This window comes from Pectinophora gossypiella, chromosome 21 (assembly GCF_024362695.1).
Source record: "Pectinophora gossypiella chromosome 21, ilPecGoss1.1, whole genome shotgun sequence".
NCBI classification, from domain to species: domain Eukaryota; kingdom Metazoa; phylum Arthropoda; class Insecta; order Lepidoptera; family Gelechiidae; genus Pectinophora; species Pectinophora gossypiella.
Window position 1 is genome coordinate 10,391,614 of NC_065424.1, and position 17,673 is coordinate 10,409,286.

General features: G+C 41.2%; 1 protein-coding gene across 1 annotated transcript; it reads right to left on the minus strand.

The window, feature by feature from the left end:
* Positions 1–8,126: 8,126 nt before the first annotated feature.
* On the minus strand, positions 8,127–17,397 carry LOC126376571 (solute carrier family 2, facilitated glucose transporter member 8-like). Its single transcript, XM_050024051.1, has 10 exons — positions 17,241–17,397; positions 15,554–15,786; positions 14,756–14,909; positions 13,872–14,041; positions 13,351–13,474; positions 12,689–12,805; positions 12,012–12,070; positions 11,494–11,652; positions 8,992–9,174; positions 8,127–8,435 (listed from the first exon to the last, which is right to left on the minus strand). The coding sequence occupies exons 1-10, from the start codon at positions 17,275–17,277 to the stop codon at positions 8,208–8,210; spliced, it is 1,464 nt and encodes a 487-aa protein (XP_049880008.1). The 5' UTR covers positions 17,278–17,397; the 3' UTR covers positions 8,127–8,207.
* Positions 17,398–17,673: the final 276 nt, after the last annotated feature.

A 17,673-nucleotide genomic window follows, 5' to 3' on the forward strand; every position in this document is an offset into this window, starting at 1 on the left:
TTCATTCCTTCACCTTATAACCCTACCAGTTTATAAAACCCATGGTACACCGCGGAGGTCCGTGTTGCTGTATGATGGTACATCAATCGTAACATCCTTTTCCGTTACTCCGCATGTACCTTTCAAACTCCGACGGATATTCTAATGGCGTTTACAACCAATTTGTCAGTATAATCTGGTTGTGATATAAAACCTCTATAAAGGTATAAATAACTGTAAGTATCCTTAAGGCTCACCCACACCGACTGTTGTAAACTATTTTGTTCATTACATACAATCATTTTCAACAAGAAATAATTGTACATTATTTGAGATTTCTTCTTCTAATCCGAAGACAATTGTACATTATTTGAGATTTCTTCTTCTAATCCATTTATCTGCCGAAAATCTACAATAAGTCACGTTAAAAACGAATCATTTGTGCAAATCCGGCACAGGGGAAGCAGCACTCACTATGAGTATTTCGCCACTTAATAGTACTAATAATTCTATAATCAATATCGAACCCTGCAAACAAGCAACAAATTGAAACTCAACATTCACCCTAGCCACGGCCCGAACTAATCGCAACAAAACTAACTAAACTAAACTAATCGCTTCAAAACTATTCGGGCCGAACTTAATCCAATTCAACTCGGCACTCGGTTAAGTTAAATTCAATTAAAGTTAGTCCAACGCGATACTGTTTACTGATCGGTGTTAGCCGCAGTATGTGGGCTTTGTGTTGTGTTTTGAACTGTATTTGCTTCTTCTTCTATCGTGTGGGTTATGAGGTGGATTACCAACATCATCAACCCTAGTGTCAGGGTTACTATTGAGCCGCCTAATGCCCCTGACATGACTCATGTAACGACCACGCACTTACATCAGTAAGCAGTAACCGGGACCAACGGCTTAACGTGCCTTCCGAAGCACGGATCGTCTTACTTTCGGACAATCAGGTGGTCAGCCTGTAATGTCCTAACCAAACTAGGGATCACAAAGTGATTTTTGTGATATGTCCCCACCGGGATTCGAACCCACCTGTTTCGTAACCCTATTATCCTTCATCCGCTCTTTGTGTCCAAACCAACTTAACATTCCCTTCTCAATCTTAGTCACTATGTCGTCTTTTACACCACATCGCGCAAGTTGAAATAAAATATTTACTCCAGGCGCGCACTACGAGTTTTTCGCCGCGCGGCAGAAAAGTGCAGCGGCATAATATCGCACTGTAATACTGCGCCGCTGCGGTGACTCTGCCGTCAAGTGTGCGCAATACAATTTAAAACTGTTTGGTACAGTATTACAGTGCGACATTATGCCGCTGCTTTTTTCTGCCGCGCGGCGAAAAACTCGTAGTGCGCGCCTGGCCTTAAATAAAAGCTCTGTTCACAAGCCGCACGCAATTTCTAACAAAAAAACGTCCCTGCAATAGTACTTTGCAAGTGCATTCTACCGTGCAGCTTTGAATGCACCTAAATTATATGTTTCGCTTTGTTGTCCTGCGCCGGAAGTCCGGTCCTACCTCATACTTCCGGTAGAAAAATATTTGTACAATTATGATGTGCGAAAAAGGCTGTCCTGTTTCGTACCTACCGTACCCACTGTGCTACCGTAGAACGCTCGCCTCTCACTATGGGGTCGCACGTTCGAATCCAGCACAGGTCTAAACCAATGATTGTCGAATTAGTTTTGTGCTCAGCGATGAAGGAAAACACCGTGAGGAAACCCACATTGCCGAAAAATGCATTTTCGGAGGTATGTAACCTAACCTGTATTGAGCTGGTTTTCCCTTCGCGGGTTGGAAGGTCAGACAGACAGTCGCTTCTGTAAAAAACCGGACCTGTCAAATCTTCAGATTAGGTAAGCGGACCAACAGATGACCAACTACTAACTACATGTCTCGGCTTATTCAAGACTTTTACTATTCTCTCACGATAACCTTAACTTTCAGTATTGCCAGTAAAGTTCGAAGTGTTTGATACTTTCACGTGTAAGGAGGATAGTAGGCAAGCGGTGTTGCTATTGTTCAACTATGGAACCATGTTTATAGCTGCAATGAGCATGCGACCCGACCATAGTGGGAAAACGCGCCGGCGTGCGGCGGTCTTCTTCTATCCTGTAGGTTGTGAGGTCGATCAACTCATGAAATGAAATGAAATTAAATTAAATATATTTATTGTGGATCATAGGTACAGTATAGGCGTCCATGTCAATTATAAGTTGTTTCATTTAGCTATATCCCGCCATATAGGCATACAATACACCGCAGGACCGATCGTCGTGGAGATCCTTGGGGGAGGCCTATGCCCAGCAGTGGGCGTCGTACGACTGGTGATGATAGGCATACAATATTAGGTCTTATAAATCTAAAGTTGTTGAGGAGCTCGGTGGCGCAGCGGTAAACGCGCTCGGTCTGCGATTGTTAAAGTTAAGCAACTTTCGCAAAGGCCGATCATAGGATGGGTGACCACAAAAAAAAGTTTTCATCTCGAGCTCTTCCGTGCTTCGGAAGGCACGTTAAGCCGTTGGTACCGGCTGCATTAGCAGTCGTTAATAACCACCAATGCGCACTGGACCCGCGTGGTAGTTTGAGGCCCGATCTCCCTATCCATCCATAGGGAAGGCCCGTGCCCCAGCAGTGGGGTCGTTAATGGGCTGGTGATGATGATGATGAAATCTAAAGTCATGCTCATAACCACATTATGCACATAAACATATTATTCGGGGTATTAGCATTACGATATTCATAATGTCAAATACAATAATAATACAATGAAATTGTCACCACATATACATTTAATTTATTTCATATAATATAATTTAAGTGTTCATTTAGAGTATAGTAACATTTGGTCTTTAACATTATCATGCAGTTTATTTTTAAAAATATTCTTGTCATCACATTCACGCACGCACGCTTCATCAACCCTGGTCATGTAACGACTACTTACTCACATTAGTAAGTAACCAACAGCCTAACTTTCCTTCCGAAGCCTGGATCATCTTATTTTCGGACAATCAGGTGATCAGCCTGTAATGTCCTAAGTCCTAACCAAACTAGGGATCAGAAAGGGATTTTTGTCATATATCCCTACTAGGATTCAGATTCGAACCCGGAACCTCCGGTTGGTGACCCCAACGCTCAAACATTTGACAATAGAGGCCGTAACGCGGCGGTAAAATGTTAAATTCTTATAGGTGCCACAAATGAAAGGTAACATAAACATAACCCCATAACATAAACAAACAGCCTATATACGTCCCACTGCTGGTCACAGGCCTCCCCTCAATCAACCGGAAGGGGTATGGAGCATACTCCACCACGCTGCTCCAATGCGGGTTGGTGCAGGTGTTTTTACGGCTAATAGCCGGGACCAACGGCTTAACGTGCCCTCCGATGCACGGAATCATCTTACTTTTTCGGACAATCAGGTGAATCGAGCCCTGAAAAGTCCTTACCAAACAAAGGACAGTCTCACAAAGTAATTTCGACAATGTCCCCATCAGGAATCGAACCCGAGGTATTTTTAACAATTGCCTTGTACACCCTAACTTGCAGTGGAGAAGCGTGGTGGAGTATACTCCGTACCCCCTCCGGTTGATCGAGGAGAGGCCTGTGCCCAACATTGGGACGTATAGAGGCTATTTTATATTAGCGGCGCGGGTGTGCTGCCGCCAAAGTATGGTAACGAAATGAGCATAGTACGCGTTACGTTGGAAGTTGTATATATTTGTCGAGCTATGTAAACTTCGATAGCGCGTTTCAGGACCGATGAGCGCCATCTCTGTAGTATAGGCGTTTGGCGGCGAGGATGTGCTGTTAACCAAAGGATGGTTTGGGGGTACCGAACAGAGCATAGTACCCCGCTAGCCACAAGTTGGTAGTGTGACTAGGGATCGACGATCCAACAGTGTTATGTTGGAAGTTGTATATACGTATACGTCTTGCTGTGTAAACTTCGATACCGCGTTTCACGACTGTTTCAAGACGGCATTATTGAATGTGGCGCCATCTGTTGCATGTGGGTGGAATTAGCTGGCCAACTAACTGGTTTACTAGTTAGGTCCGCCATACTATTATAAAACCGCGCGGCTTTCCACCATCTTCGGTCAATCAAGGGGCCACAGATAAACCAACACCACAGAACGTAGAACACTATACTACCAACTAACATAGGCAACTGCCAGTATATTTATCCAGCTCTGCAAAGGTCACCCTTGCTTAAAGGCTTTTGTTTGAGACCCCACTGCGTTTGTGCACTCTGTGCCTTTACTGGCGATAAGGCGAAATTCTATAAAAAAAACTTTAACTCGACAATATAAAATTTTATGCTGAAAAGTGCGTTCTGTTTTATTTTTTAGTATTCATGATAATTTGTTGGAAAAAACTGTTTGGAAACACACTCACGCCTATTTCCCATCGGGGTAAGCAGATACTATGGAATTCCATTTGCTTCGATCCTGACAAACTTCTCGTATTTTCTCTACATTCATCAATCGCTTCATACACGCACGCCGCCGCCGGCTCAGAGTAGATCGTACTGAACCTTTTCTAAGAAACACGCCATTAAGTAAATAAATAAAAAACATATTTATTAAGTATTGATGATTGGTTAAATGTCTCAAGTGGCGCCGACTGCGTTGCGAATATCGATTCCGTCCAACCACTTGAAACGTCTAAGGTACCCATAAAATTGTAAGTTTCCAAACTAAAACCCGATTTCAGAAAAATCACGCTCTAAACACTATGAAACATATTTAGAGATCAAACACATAACCTTCCTTTTTGATTCGATGAAGTTTGCCAAATCCAAGGATTTTGAGACTGCAAACGAAAGTCGCTACCCGCTTGCACTCAACCAGAAGTCATATTTCTGGTACAATGATTTCATTGTCTCCACATCTGAATTACTGTTATGTTTACTAGTGAGGTAATAGAATGTTGATATCTAAAACGTAACAAAAACGTTAACAATAGTAACACTCGTTTTTCTTATGAAAATCGAGTTGGTACAAACATTTTATGTGGCCAATTAGTGAATGCCAGTCCGGCCAACTAGTGAATGCTATTTCAGGTAAATGTACTAACATAAACGCACACGTCAAACTCTATCTCAAAAGTATCGAATTGAAAATAAGTAATTTATAAAAACACAAGGAGGAATTGAGGAATTCTTGCGACGGAAAATTCGACTTGATATTATTATTCGGTTCGGTACCTACGGTGTGACTAAACACTCTTTATAGTGTAGTGACATCGTAACGAATACTGAGGGGAATGAATCATCAGACCATGATTCTGAGTTAATCATCATCATCAACCGTACGACGCCCACTGCTGGGCATAGGCCTCCCCCAAGGATCTCCACGACGATCGGTTCTGAGTGAATATCAAGTGGAATTTTCCGTCACAAAATTCATGACTTTTGGTTTTTTTTTTAATTATTTTCAATTCTATACTTTGGCGATAGAAAATTTTACTTGATATTAACTCAGAATAATGAGCTGAATCACCCCCCTCAGTATTTGTTACGATGTCACTTCCACCCCGTACAAGTATGTACAGGTAGCCATACGGGTAGACATATGGGTGTTAATTAATGACACCGTAACAAATACTGAGGGGGATGATTCAGACCATGATTCTGAGTTGATATCAAGTGGAATTTCCAGTCGAAAAATTCATAAAATGATAGTGTTTTGTTAAATTATTTTCAGTTCCATATTATGTATATTTGGGACGGAAAATTCCACTTGATAACTCAGAATAAATGTCTGAATCATCCCTTAAAGTTTTCGTTACGATGTCACTAACACCTTCGTATGTTTGAAGTTGATGTTTGAGCGCCTCTGGAGTCATTAGCTATATCCCCCTAAGATGACACTTGCTCCCATAGTCCAGCATAGAAGTACTAAGATACTGTACCTAGCACCATCGTGCAGACTTTTAGGTATTTCCCACGTACCGATTTCCTTGGCAGCATAAAGTTGCACCTCCACCATTGTTACGCCTGGCAACACAGCAGAAAGCTGAGCTAATCTGAATAACAAACGTCTGGGTCTGCACTCACCACTTTCGCTTTTTAACCGACTTCTAAAAAGAACGAGGTTCTCAATTCAATGTATATTTTTTTATTTTTTTTTGTATGTATGTTCACCGACATCGACATTACTTTCGGACAATCAGGTGATCAGCCTATAATGTCCAAACCAAACTAGGGATCATAAAGCGATTTTTGTGATACGTCCCCACCGGGATTCGAACCCGGCACTCATGAGATGTCAGCAGGTTAGGTAAGCGGACTCTGCGAAAACGGGATAACGTTAAAGATATGGAGGGATAGGTGAGTTGAGATGATTGTGTGAGAAGTAGATGAGTAACATGAGTAGTACAGAAGGTATAGAGTATAGAAGGGATGCATAGACAAATGATAGAATGAGTGAAAGAGTGTGAATGAGTGAGAGAGGTATAGAAGGAGTGAGAAGGGAAGGAGAGGGGGGGAGATAGCGGATGGCGGACGAAAAACAATAGTGGTGTAATATTGGGAGAATAAAATAAAAATAAGTGTTTGAACCGTACTAGACTGTTTAATTGAGCAAACCCAAATCCCACAGATATCATATGACCTTGAAACGTTATTATAAAGTGAGAAGTGTAATCTTTTCAATTCCAACCGAGACATCCCACACCTTTGCTTTCGCTAACAATCCACAAGACATTCCCACCGACTGGGAATGAAGTCAATAAAAGTAAAAGGTCAACATGATGTGAGAATCACCTTGTTTCTTAATTAAACGGTATTAGAATAATCACGCATTCACAAGCTATCTTCATAGAACGGTGTAGTGAAGGCGGTATGCACAAAACGATAATATCTCAGTCAACTAGGGTTGTCGTCACCATCACAACGAGCGTTTTTATTTTTCTAATTTATTCCCGGGCTGAACTTGAACCTGATAAGGTAAGCGCTATCGGCGACAGACAGTGTTGGCAACATCAAAGTCGTATACTTATTGTTATATTTTATATATTGTTTATGTAACGACTACTACCTTTTTTTTACGTTGGGAAATGCGTTACGCATACCACGCCGCCCGGGGGGGTGACGTGGTTATGTGGGAGTCCCCGGGTGTCGCCACCCGGTATACCCACTAAAACCCAACGGTGTTCCTCCTTGTCGCCGTGTGGCGGGGATACGGGAACGCAATTGCACACAACCGCGTCCCCGCCGGCGGATGCCCTTTGGGGCCCAGCGCCCATGGGAGTGCGTCAAGCGCCTCCCCCTCCGCCGAGGGCTGCCCGGAACACTTGCGGAGCCCTATAACTACTACTACCTTGCATCAGTAAGTAGTAACCGTAACCAACGGCTTCCAAAAGTTGGAATGTTCCTGTTGTAAAAACGTCCCTTCCTGCTTTTTTAATTTTCTTTCTTGTACTCGGATCCTATCTGCCTAAAAGGCTAGGGAATAAAGCTCTTTTATCATAACTTTTACTTCCAAGCATGTTCCCAAAGCGGGAATATTCTCAAAAATAGCACATCTCTGCCCGGAACGTGTTAATTGATTCGTATATGTTTGTGTGAGGTACACAATACACTTAATGAAGATAGCTTACTCGCTTTAATGTATTATGTATCGTCGTCCCGATTATATAATTAGTTTTGCTAATAAGTAAGAAATTATAGATAATTGTATCTAGTGCCGATGAGAATGAGCTTATACATACACACGCTAATAAATAATGATTTTACACATAACAAAATCGCAATTGGAATAAAATAATATGAGGGTTCAAAAATTGCGCTACGCTTTGCTCGTCTTGACGGGGCCACTACTGTGCCCCCAAATTATTATGTTTGACTAAGAATGAAATTATATCTAAGTACACGCTTCCTATCGTGTTGGTACACAGCAGATAAAAAATAAGCCTAATATAAAATAGACTCTCCTACGTCATAATTAATATTATTAATATTTGCTCTAATACTTCAAACGCCTGATGAAAAAGAAATTCAATGTTACTCTCGTTGCTATATAATGTATTTGCTATAATAAATTTCCCAGGCACTAAGAAAGCATCTAAACACGCACCGCGGGTGTTTTTTTTTTTGGCCGTTGCTTTAAAATAAAACATCTTCCAATATTAAAACAATAACAGTTTATGCATACAAAAATCGTTCTTTATACACTTAAAACTAAGACCTAATTAATTTATAATCTATCTACTTTCGCTTCCCCAACAGTGCTTCTTGTATCTGAACATTGGAGAGTCCTTTAGTCTCTGGTACCCTCAAGTAGCTGACCACAGCGTTGACGACGGCCACCACTCCGAACACGTAGAACATTCCATGGATTCCCAGGAGTTTACTCGCGAACGGGAAGACCGCTACAATGACGAAGTTCAGGAACCAGATCCATTCTATCAGGAGCATGGAGGCTAGACCTTGGACCTGGAGAAGATAAGAAATACATTTTTAGAAAAAAAGGAAGAAAGATAAAATAACATATTTTTAGAAAGAAAGATAGAATTGATTGAATTGATTGATTGAAGAAAGATAGAATTGAAGATGAGAAATTGCTCTAGAGCAATAAGGCCGCCCAAATTGTACTGTATTCATGTGTTATGTCTGATTGTTGAAATTTTAGTTTTGTGCAAAAAAGTATATTTGATTTGATTTGATTTGATAAAATTATGTTTATTATGAGAGGACACCAGAGAGACCATAAAATAGAATAATAATCGTTTGTATACTAAAAGAACACAGCTACAATTGGGTCGTGTTTTAGGTTCAAGATAAATTATGAAATTCTGATTACTAAACAGCAGTAACTGCCAGTACTATTCATTACTACTCTGGGCGCCATCCCACTTGCGTCAGACAGAGTACTGCGGGGTGGATAGCAAGAGGGAAACCACTGCCCTATTTTTTCCTAAAAAAGGATAGAGATATTAGTCCTGTAAAATTAAGTTGGCGGTTGCCTGAATTGGCACCATTGAAAACTTACTTCAGGAACAAAAACCTCTGACAACAGCACATAGGGCACCGTGCCAGCTCCGAAGTTGAAGGCGAAGCAGTACAGCAGGATGACGACAGCAGACATCCAGGTAGGAGCGAAGCTGGTTTGCAGCAGGAAGCCTAATGTTGCCATGGTTACTGCCACCATCACGGACGAGGAGATGATTAGGATCTGAAAGAAGGTACGAGATATAAGTGCTGTATTCTAGATCACATTGATACACTGAGGAGCTCGGTGGCGCAGCGGTAAACGCGCTCGGTCCGCGATTGTTGAAGTTAGGCAACTTTCGTAAAGGCCGGTCATAGGATGGGTGACCACAAAAAAAGTTTTCATCTCGAGCTGCCGTGCTTCGGAAGGCACATTAAGCCGTTGGTCCCGGCTGCATTAGCAGTCGTTAATAACCATCAAGCCGCACTGGGCCCGCGTGATGGTTTAAGGCCCGATCTCCCTATCCATCCATAGGGAAGGCCCATGCCCCAGCAGTGGGGACGTTAATGGGCTGGTGATGATGATTGTAGATCACATACCAGACAGAGATAGACACAACTGAAGACTAAAATCCCTTTTAGGAGTTGCTAGAGAAGAACTTGCAGCCATTATCAGTATTGGAGCAAGCTGTCAGATGGAAGAGATGACGTCCATGTAGGTTTTCATTGTCATCAGATGAATTCGACGCGTAATACACGGGTTCAGATTTTGTACATTTTTTTTTGTATTTTTTGTGTGCGCGATAGAATTTCTTCCACGGTAAAGCAGTGGCATCGTTGGCCGGCTTGTGTGGTCCTGTGACGGAAGAGGGAGAGTGGGAAGACAATTCTTCAGAGCATTCTCCGTAATACAGGCGATAGAAGACGCTCAGAGATGCAACTTTTCTGCGGAGTTGGAGCGGTTCCAGGTGTTTAGTAACTGCTTCGTCGCCTATTATGCGGATAGCCCGTCGCTGCAATACATACAAAGAGAAAATTTAAATAGAAAAAAACTCGCAGCTCTTGGCAAGCCGGGACGAGCGTGTTAACCATTACACCACCGGGTCCTCCTCCTGTCCATGTGAAATTCTTTCGATCTATGTATCGTCATTAACCCGACGTCGTCCGAGTCAATAATCAAAACTTTTTTTCGATTTAAATTTTCTCTTTATGAGTTTCCCTAAGCACGGGTAAATGATATAAAAACAAATCATTCAAGAAATACTTTCTCTATTACAATTTGATATAAAACTGAAAATTCTGACAGCGCGTACGATGCCGAAGATGTTTGATCTTCTGATGACTATCACAAATCACAAGTAAGAATATAATGGCCCCGATTCCTGCAGACACCTCCTAATTTTACTTCAAGTTATACCTGTCATTTTCTTATCCGCCGAGAAAGTAAGGGACGGATGATTGACAGCACTTAATTTTAGGAAGAATGAGTAAATGAATGAATAACCCGGGCGAATCAAAAAGGTATCACGCTGGTATGCAAACCATTTGACGTGTGCTGTCATTAATTCTATTGGGTTATTGGCCGATGTAAAATTTTTAGACGGTTGTTTTAGATTTCTGTTTAAAATTGACGTGTATTCCATAAATTTTATGCTTGTCAATTACCCGTCCTTTTCTTTTTCAACGGATAAGAAAATGACAGGTATAACTTAAAATAAAATTAGATGGCGTCTGCAGCACCAAAGTTTCATACAAAAGAGGGGCAGAATTTAACTTAATTTATTTATTTACATTTCACAACTTTACAGTGCAAAAGCGCCAATGCGCCGTGAAACTTCCAATAAGTATAAATAATAATATAATTAAACATATTTTATGAAACTTAGGTGTAAACAATATAAAAACATATTTTATTTTCACACATCATTCATCAATCCCTTTATCAAGTACAATAACATGCTCGAGCAAAGGAAAATATTTTGTTTTTTCTTTATTCCCAATCGCCATTTGATTGCTTCCGCCCCAATACCCGAAGACATGACGTAATTATGTGTGAATTGTAGCATTGACAGCGACTTTCCGAACGGCGACCCGCGCTACGGGTTGTCGGAATAAAGAAGTGTCGGATTTTCATATCGCCGAAGTTAATCTTGTTGGATAATAGTTTGTCGGACTTCAGTTTTTAACCCCCCGTTGCCATCCAATTTGCCTTACCGTTCTTTCTTGACGTTTCAAAAAGCATTTTTCTGATTTTATAAAGAACACAAAATTAATTTTCATTTACCACCCAACCTAACCTGTATTGGGCAGGCAAACCTGACAGGCAGTTGCTACTGAAAAAAACCAGTCCTGTCAAATCTTCAGATTAGGTAAGCGGACCCTGTGAAAACACTAGAGAGATGTATTGGGCAGGTATTTTCATCGCGTGTTAGTAGGTCAGACATGCAGTTGCTACTAAAAGAAAACGAGTCATGTCAAATCTTCAGATTAGGTAAGCGGACCCTGTGAAAACCGGGTTGATAATGAGTTATAAACCACATTGAAAATTATTGTTAAGACTCACCCGTCTACCAGCCCTGTCGGCAATAACCGCAGTAATGAGGCACGCACTGGTTAGAACAATTGCGAACAGAACCGAACAGAAGTTAGAAGACAGGTTTGGAGCAGCCTGGGCGAAGAGGGTATTCGCGTACACCATCACTGGAACTATACCCATGAAGACCTGGAAAGAGAAAGATGAGGATTATCGATAGATGTACTTGCACAACTGGGTAGTATCCTAGGTCAAAGATAAATTATGATGCAGCGAATTATGATGAAGCAGTAGTTTAAGGCGCATAAGACGATTCAAAGTGTGACTATGTTACCTACTCAATAAAGACATTTTTGAATTTGAAGATAAAAATCTAATTGCTAATAATGAATTGCGTGAAGAAGGTTATGGAGTAAAAGATATAAGTAATGAGAAGACAAATGACAGAGATGGACTGTAAAGAAATACATATTGTGCCCAGTTAGAGTGAGATAAAGACAGAAAAATGATGAATTAAAAACTCAATATATGGTGCATAATTATCATACCTGCAAACTCAAGGCTGTCGCTACTACTTCAAAAGCTCTTCTCGATGCTGGCGATAAGACTGAAAAATGAAAAAATATCACCTTTCCGAGATGTAACCTTAACTAAAACAGTATCAAATACTTAAAAATCTACAATACATGGGCACAGTTTTTTTTACTTGACTTATTGGCTTTAACTACTTGGCCGGACTAATGGGGAGCGCTGAGGGCTCTCTCTCGGTACAAAATTTAAAACAACAGGCCTGAGGATACCCACTTGGGCGCGGCGTCGTCTGAGGATAATATTTGAATGAATTAATCGACCATAGAGGGTCGATAGCGATAATCGGTGAATGAGGGAAATCGTCGACCACGAGAAATCGTAGAGTAATCGGTTCGTCGAGGTTGTATATTTCGTCCTTTTATCATTTTATTGTAAAAGGATGATTTATAATTTATTCATTATTTTTGTTTCCTATTATTAATTATTATTTTTGAATTGAATGAATTCTTCAACTGCAGCAACAGCCAATTTAATAGTAGGTATTTTTTAATTGATTGAAAGGTAGCTGTTTAATGTGCTCAGACACTGCATTAAATATTCTTAAGCACATCGCATAGCAATATTTTTATTGGAAACCTCATTTATGTATACATGTATACCTAACATAGGAATGTATCCTCAAATTGATACTTACACAACAATTTCAACGTCGACATTTTCGGCTCCTCTGGAATGTCTTCGTGTACAGTCTTTTCATTATCTGGCTGCAGTTTCTCTTTCTCTGCTTCTTCTGCGTTCTTTTCGTTTGCATCTGTAATCAAATCAAATCATGTAATTAAGACTACTTAGTTGCCAAAAGTGGCAACCACTTCTCTTCTCCCATATTTGACTTCACCTAAGCGTAATAGTCGAAGATTGGGCTCAGCAAAGTATTTTTTGGAGAGTCGCAGTGTCATCCATGTAATTTATCTCTATCCATCAAGTACAAAGTCAAATAAAGAGTATTTCTACTTATGCTCTACGGAATTCCACTTGCTACGATTCTGACACACCATCTTCGCTTCATCCACTCTCCCTCTAAGTGGAATTCCATGGTTATAAGCGTGATCATATGACTACTTAATACAGTGCAAAAAGAGACTTCCCTGACTGACGTATCCTGACCTATCCTCTGGGAAATCTGTGAAAAGCCAAACAAAGAACAAAAAGCAGTAAAGAAGAAATACACCTAATGTTGAAGAGTACATAATTATTTAAGTCTTTAAATTATTAAAGAACGATAAAAAATCCATAAATAAAGGATTGGTGGACTTATCTGTAAAAGAGATTCTATTCAGCACAATTAACCATAATTACCTTGTTTGACTGACACCAGTTCCACTGCAGGTGTGATCTGTGCCTTCATCCGGGATAGCTCTTCAAGGACAATCTTGGATGATGGAGTAGCTCCTCTGTATTTGGCTATGGCTTGTCTGGCATCCTGAAATAGGATTCCCCATTTTAAATGTAACACTACGTTTTGGAGAAATGGAAAGCGCTGCAACATCTTATTATCATGTTCGTTTGTTAGTGGTAATCCCTATTAGATATTTTGGAACTAAAAGCCACCACAACACTTGACGTTGAAGTCCGGAGATGCATAATGAGGGCCTTTGAGGAAGGTAGCCTGGAAAGTCTCTCATTATGACGACACGTACTTATATCTACAGGTAAAAAACGCTAATATTGATTGTCCATCCCTTAGTAATTTATCAACACATTTCAAAGAATATACTATAGAATTCAAACAGAAGAGAAGTAGAAGGTTTACGCGAGTAGTAATTTTGCACAGAGAAAGACCAAAAATAAGTAATTGTTGTAAAGTACACAATACGAACCTCCTCTCTGTTCTGGCGAAGCAAGTACAATGGGCTCTCGACGACCAAAAAGCAGAGCACGACACAGAGCACACTGCCGGCCAGGTTAGCCCAGATGATCGCCCGGTACGACAGGAACCAGCCGCACATGTACGAAATCAGGGAGCCCAGGCAGTAGAGAGCGACGGGACCTGGTAACAGAACAGTCAGGTTAATCAAAAATTAAAGAGTAATCTTACTGACGGCCAAGAGGATCTAGCCGACGTGATATGGGCTAGTCAAATTTGATGCCAGAGCCACATAGAATGGAGCTGACTGAGTTCCCTTATGCAGATTCTGTTGAAAGGAGGAAAAGACGCCATTGCACCTATTGTAGAGCTGAGAGCACTGCCATTTAATAGATCCCAAGGAGGTCATGGAGCTTCTACCCAAAAAGACCTTAGATCTCATCGTCCGGATCGGTTTGGAGGAGAATTTAGGGATTTGGTCACAATAGTTCTAGCTAGGTCGTAGTGGCCATGCGAGCAGCATCAGCTCGAGCTCTTTTCTTTTTCAAATAATAATAATAATTATGATGCCGGAGAACCGACAACCGTTAGGGAAGATGGGTTCTTGAGTGGAGATCGCGTCTTGGAAAACATAGTGTAGGACACCCTTGGGCTACATGGAGTGACGACATCTGGGCTGGCAGCGGTGGAGTAGATAATCTGAGGACCGAGCTCAGTGGCGTGCCATAGGAGAAGGCTGTTGACGATGAAAGAATACAATATTCTACTTGAAAACTGTCAATCAGCCCATCTTGTCTTGATGAGAAATTTCAATGATAATACTGTTAGGAAATAACCAAGGAAGAAAAAGACAAAATATTTCTATGATAGACGCCACAATACGAACTAATCACGTACCTGAAGCTAAAAATCCCCGTATAGAATCTTCAGCTATTTCAGATATGAATATCGGAGCAAACACGAGGAATGCTCCTCCACCAATACCGCTGATGAATCTGGCTACTAAGACGACTATTGAAGAAGAAGTCTGCCCTATAATGGCCCAGGATAGCTGAAAACAATTAACAAATACATTATGAGAATTATGGCGTCGATCACTGAGAAATGAAGCTCGGTGATGTGTGAGTTAGTTCATTTTGCAATGGATGTACCTCTTACTACCCCAATTGGGATATAATCTTGAGCTTATGTTACGTTGTATAGGTTAGCATGGTATGGGCAAGTAATGAGGATGAAAGGCATATCTTATATATTACGGAAAGTTGTGAGTAAGAAAGTGTGTGGATGGATATATGGGTGAGAGGCCTCAGCGCTCCCTATTTGTCCAGCCAATTCTTCTCTTCTTCTTCGTCGTTCCCTCACTGCTGAGGATCGCGACCACAGGTTATGGTTTTCCACTCGGTACGGCTATATGCTGCGTGGACCGCCCTCTGTATGCTGCCGCCCACCGTCTTCTTTTGGATGTCAGACCACCTCGTAGGTGCCCTTCCTCGCGCACGTCCGGCCAATTAGTTAATGCCAAATCTATAATAAGTCACGTCAAAAAAAAAGGATGGATATAGGGATAGGGGGCGACCCAAGAAAATGTGGATGGATTGCATGGAGAAGGATATTATGATGTGTGTGAAAGGTGTAGGAACTAAGGGCGACTGAGCTGAATAAAATATCTAGAGACTTCCAGAATAAGACACTTACCACAAAAGGCAAAGCCAACACCACACCTCCTTTCTGCCGTCCAATCGTATTAATTGTAAGTCCAGCTATGGAACTGCCCACCATAGCACCCAAAGAAGGTAGACTGCCCACTAAAGAACTCTCCAGCTCCGTCATAGGAGCTGATAGTAGGGTTGTGTTGGGCGAGGTGTACAAGTCCAAGGTGTATGAGGGCCAGGAGTATAGAGCACCCATTATTAGAGAGCCAAAGGAACCTGAAATTAAAAAAAAGAATATTCATATTATATGCATTGTGAATAAAGCCGTGGTAACCCAGTTGGTAGAACGCTTGCCTCTCACTTTGAGGACGCTGGTGCGAATCTAGCACAGATCTAAACCAATGATTGTCGAATTTGTTTTCGAATTCATGTTTGGATCATAAATTATTATCACGTGCTCAACGGTGAAGGAAAACATCATGAGGAAACCCACATTCCTGAGAAATGCATTTTCGGAGGTATGTGACGTAACCTGTATTGGGCTGGTTTTCCCTTCGCGGGTTGGAAGGTCAGATAGGCAGTCGCTTTTATAAAAAACCGGACCTGTCAAATCTTAAGGTTAGGTAAGCGGACCCTGTGAAAAACAGGATAGTGCTAGGGAGATGATGATGATGGATTTTGAATAATATTCTTTTGATTGTTTCGGGTGAAGACCTCAACGGTTGCAGAGGTGGAGATAAGAGCCAACGGTACGGCAATATAGGATGGAAGGGGCAAGTAACAAGAACTGTAACCTGGAACCTGACAGAGGCCAGCAGTACTGTCAGTACTATTCAGAGGCGTAGAGCAGGAGTATACGGCTTTGTAATAGTCTACTCTGGGCGCCATCTCACTCGCGTCAGACAGAGTACTGCGGGGTGGAAGGCAAGGGGGAAACCACTGGTCTATTTTTCCCCAAAATGTAGTATAGAGAATAATACACCGACAAGAGCGTGGCTCTTAATTTAATGATGATGAATTGTAAGCAGGGTTGTCGACAGTAATAATAATATGTTTAAATCCTCAAATGCATTGCAGAAGTTCCCCACATTTGGGGTGAGCAAAATTATCATTCATACACTTTTTTGCGCCAAACCTTTTTGTGCAATATTTTAGAGGACGGATACATTTAAATCCATCCATTATAGACGGCTATACGGCTCACCGCCTATCACGTTGGTCTGACAGAAAGCTCGGTGAGGTGTGGGTACTTAGACCACATTGCGATGGATGTATCTCTGACAGCTCTGACAGCCTCCGTGGTCTAGTGGTTAGAGCGTTAAGCTCACGATCTGGAGGTCCGGGTTCGATTCCCGATGGGGACTTTGTGGAAATCACTTTGTGAGACTGCCCTTTGTTTAGTAAGGACTTTTCAGGCTTGAATCACCCGATTGTCCGAAAAAGTAAGATGATTCCGTGTTTGGGAGGGCACGTTAAGCCGTTGGTCCCGGCTATTAGCCGTAAACAAAAAACACCTCCACCAACCCGCATTGGAGCAGCGTGGTGGAGTATGCTCCATACCCCCTCCGGTTGATTGAGGGGAGACCTGTGCCCAGCAGTGGGATGTACATAGGCTGTTTATGTATGTTATGTATCTCTGACTACCCCAAATAGCGATATACTTACTGAGCTTAAACAACTGTGCTCACCTTATCGATGGCTTATAAAATGAAAAAAAAAAAAAAACTTACATGCCAAAGCAGCAAAACATTGCATTCCCACGCCCATTTTGTTTTCAATTTAAAGTCTAACTTCAAACCAAAAAATAATTAAATTACTAACACAACTTTCCTTTGTATTCCTTGAAAACTTATTGTAAACTGAGTGCTTACTCCAAATTCTGTTCAAAGAGACATCATAAAATGTTGTATGCCTAAATATTACACAATAGGTAGCAAAATCCTATGTAAATAACTTCTATAAATATTTCAACGCGATATCTTATTGTTCCTTTCCATGTTATCTTTTAGGAAACCGCGTTAAGAAAAGTTTGATTTACAACCTTATGACGACAATCCATTATGCAATAATTGAGCTATATTTCTATGGGTTTTCGAAGACTGTTTCGCGGACAGGAATATATGAGGACTGACAGTTTTAATTGGGTTATTTTTGTCTTCTTTA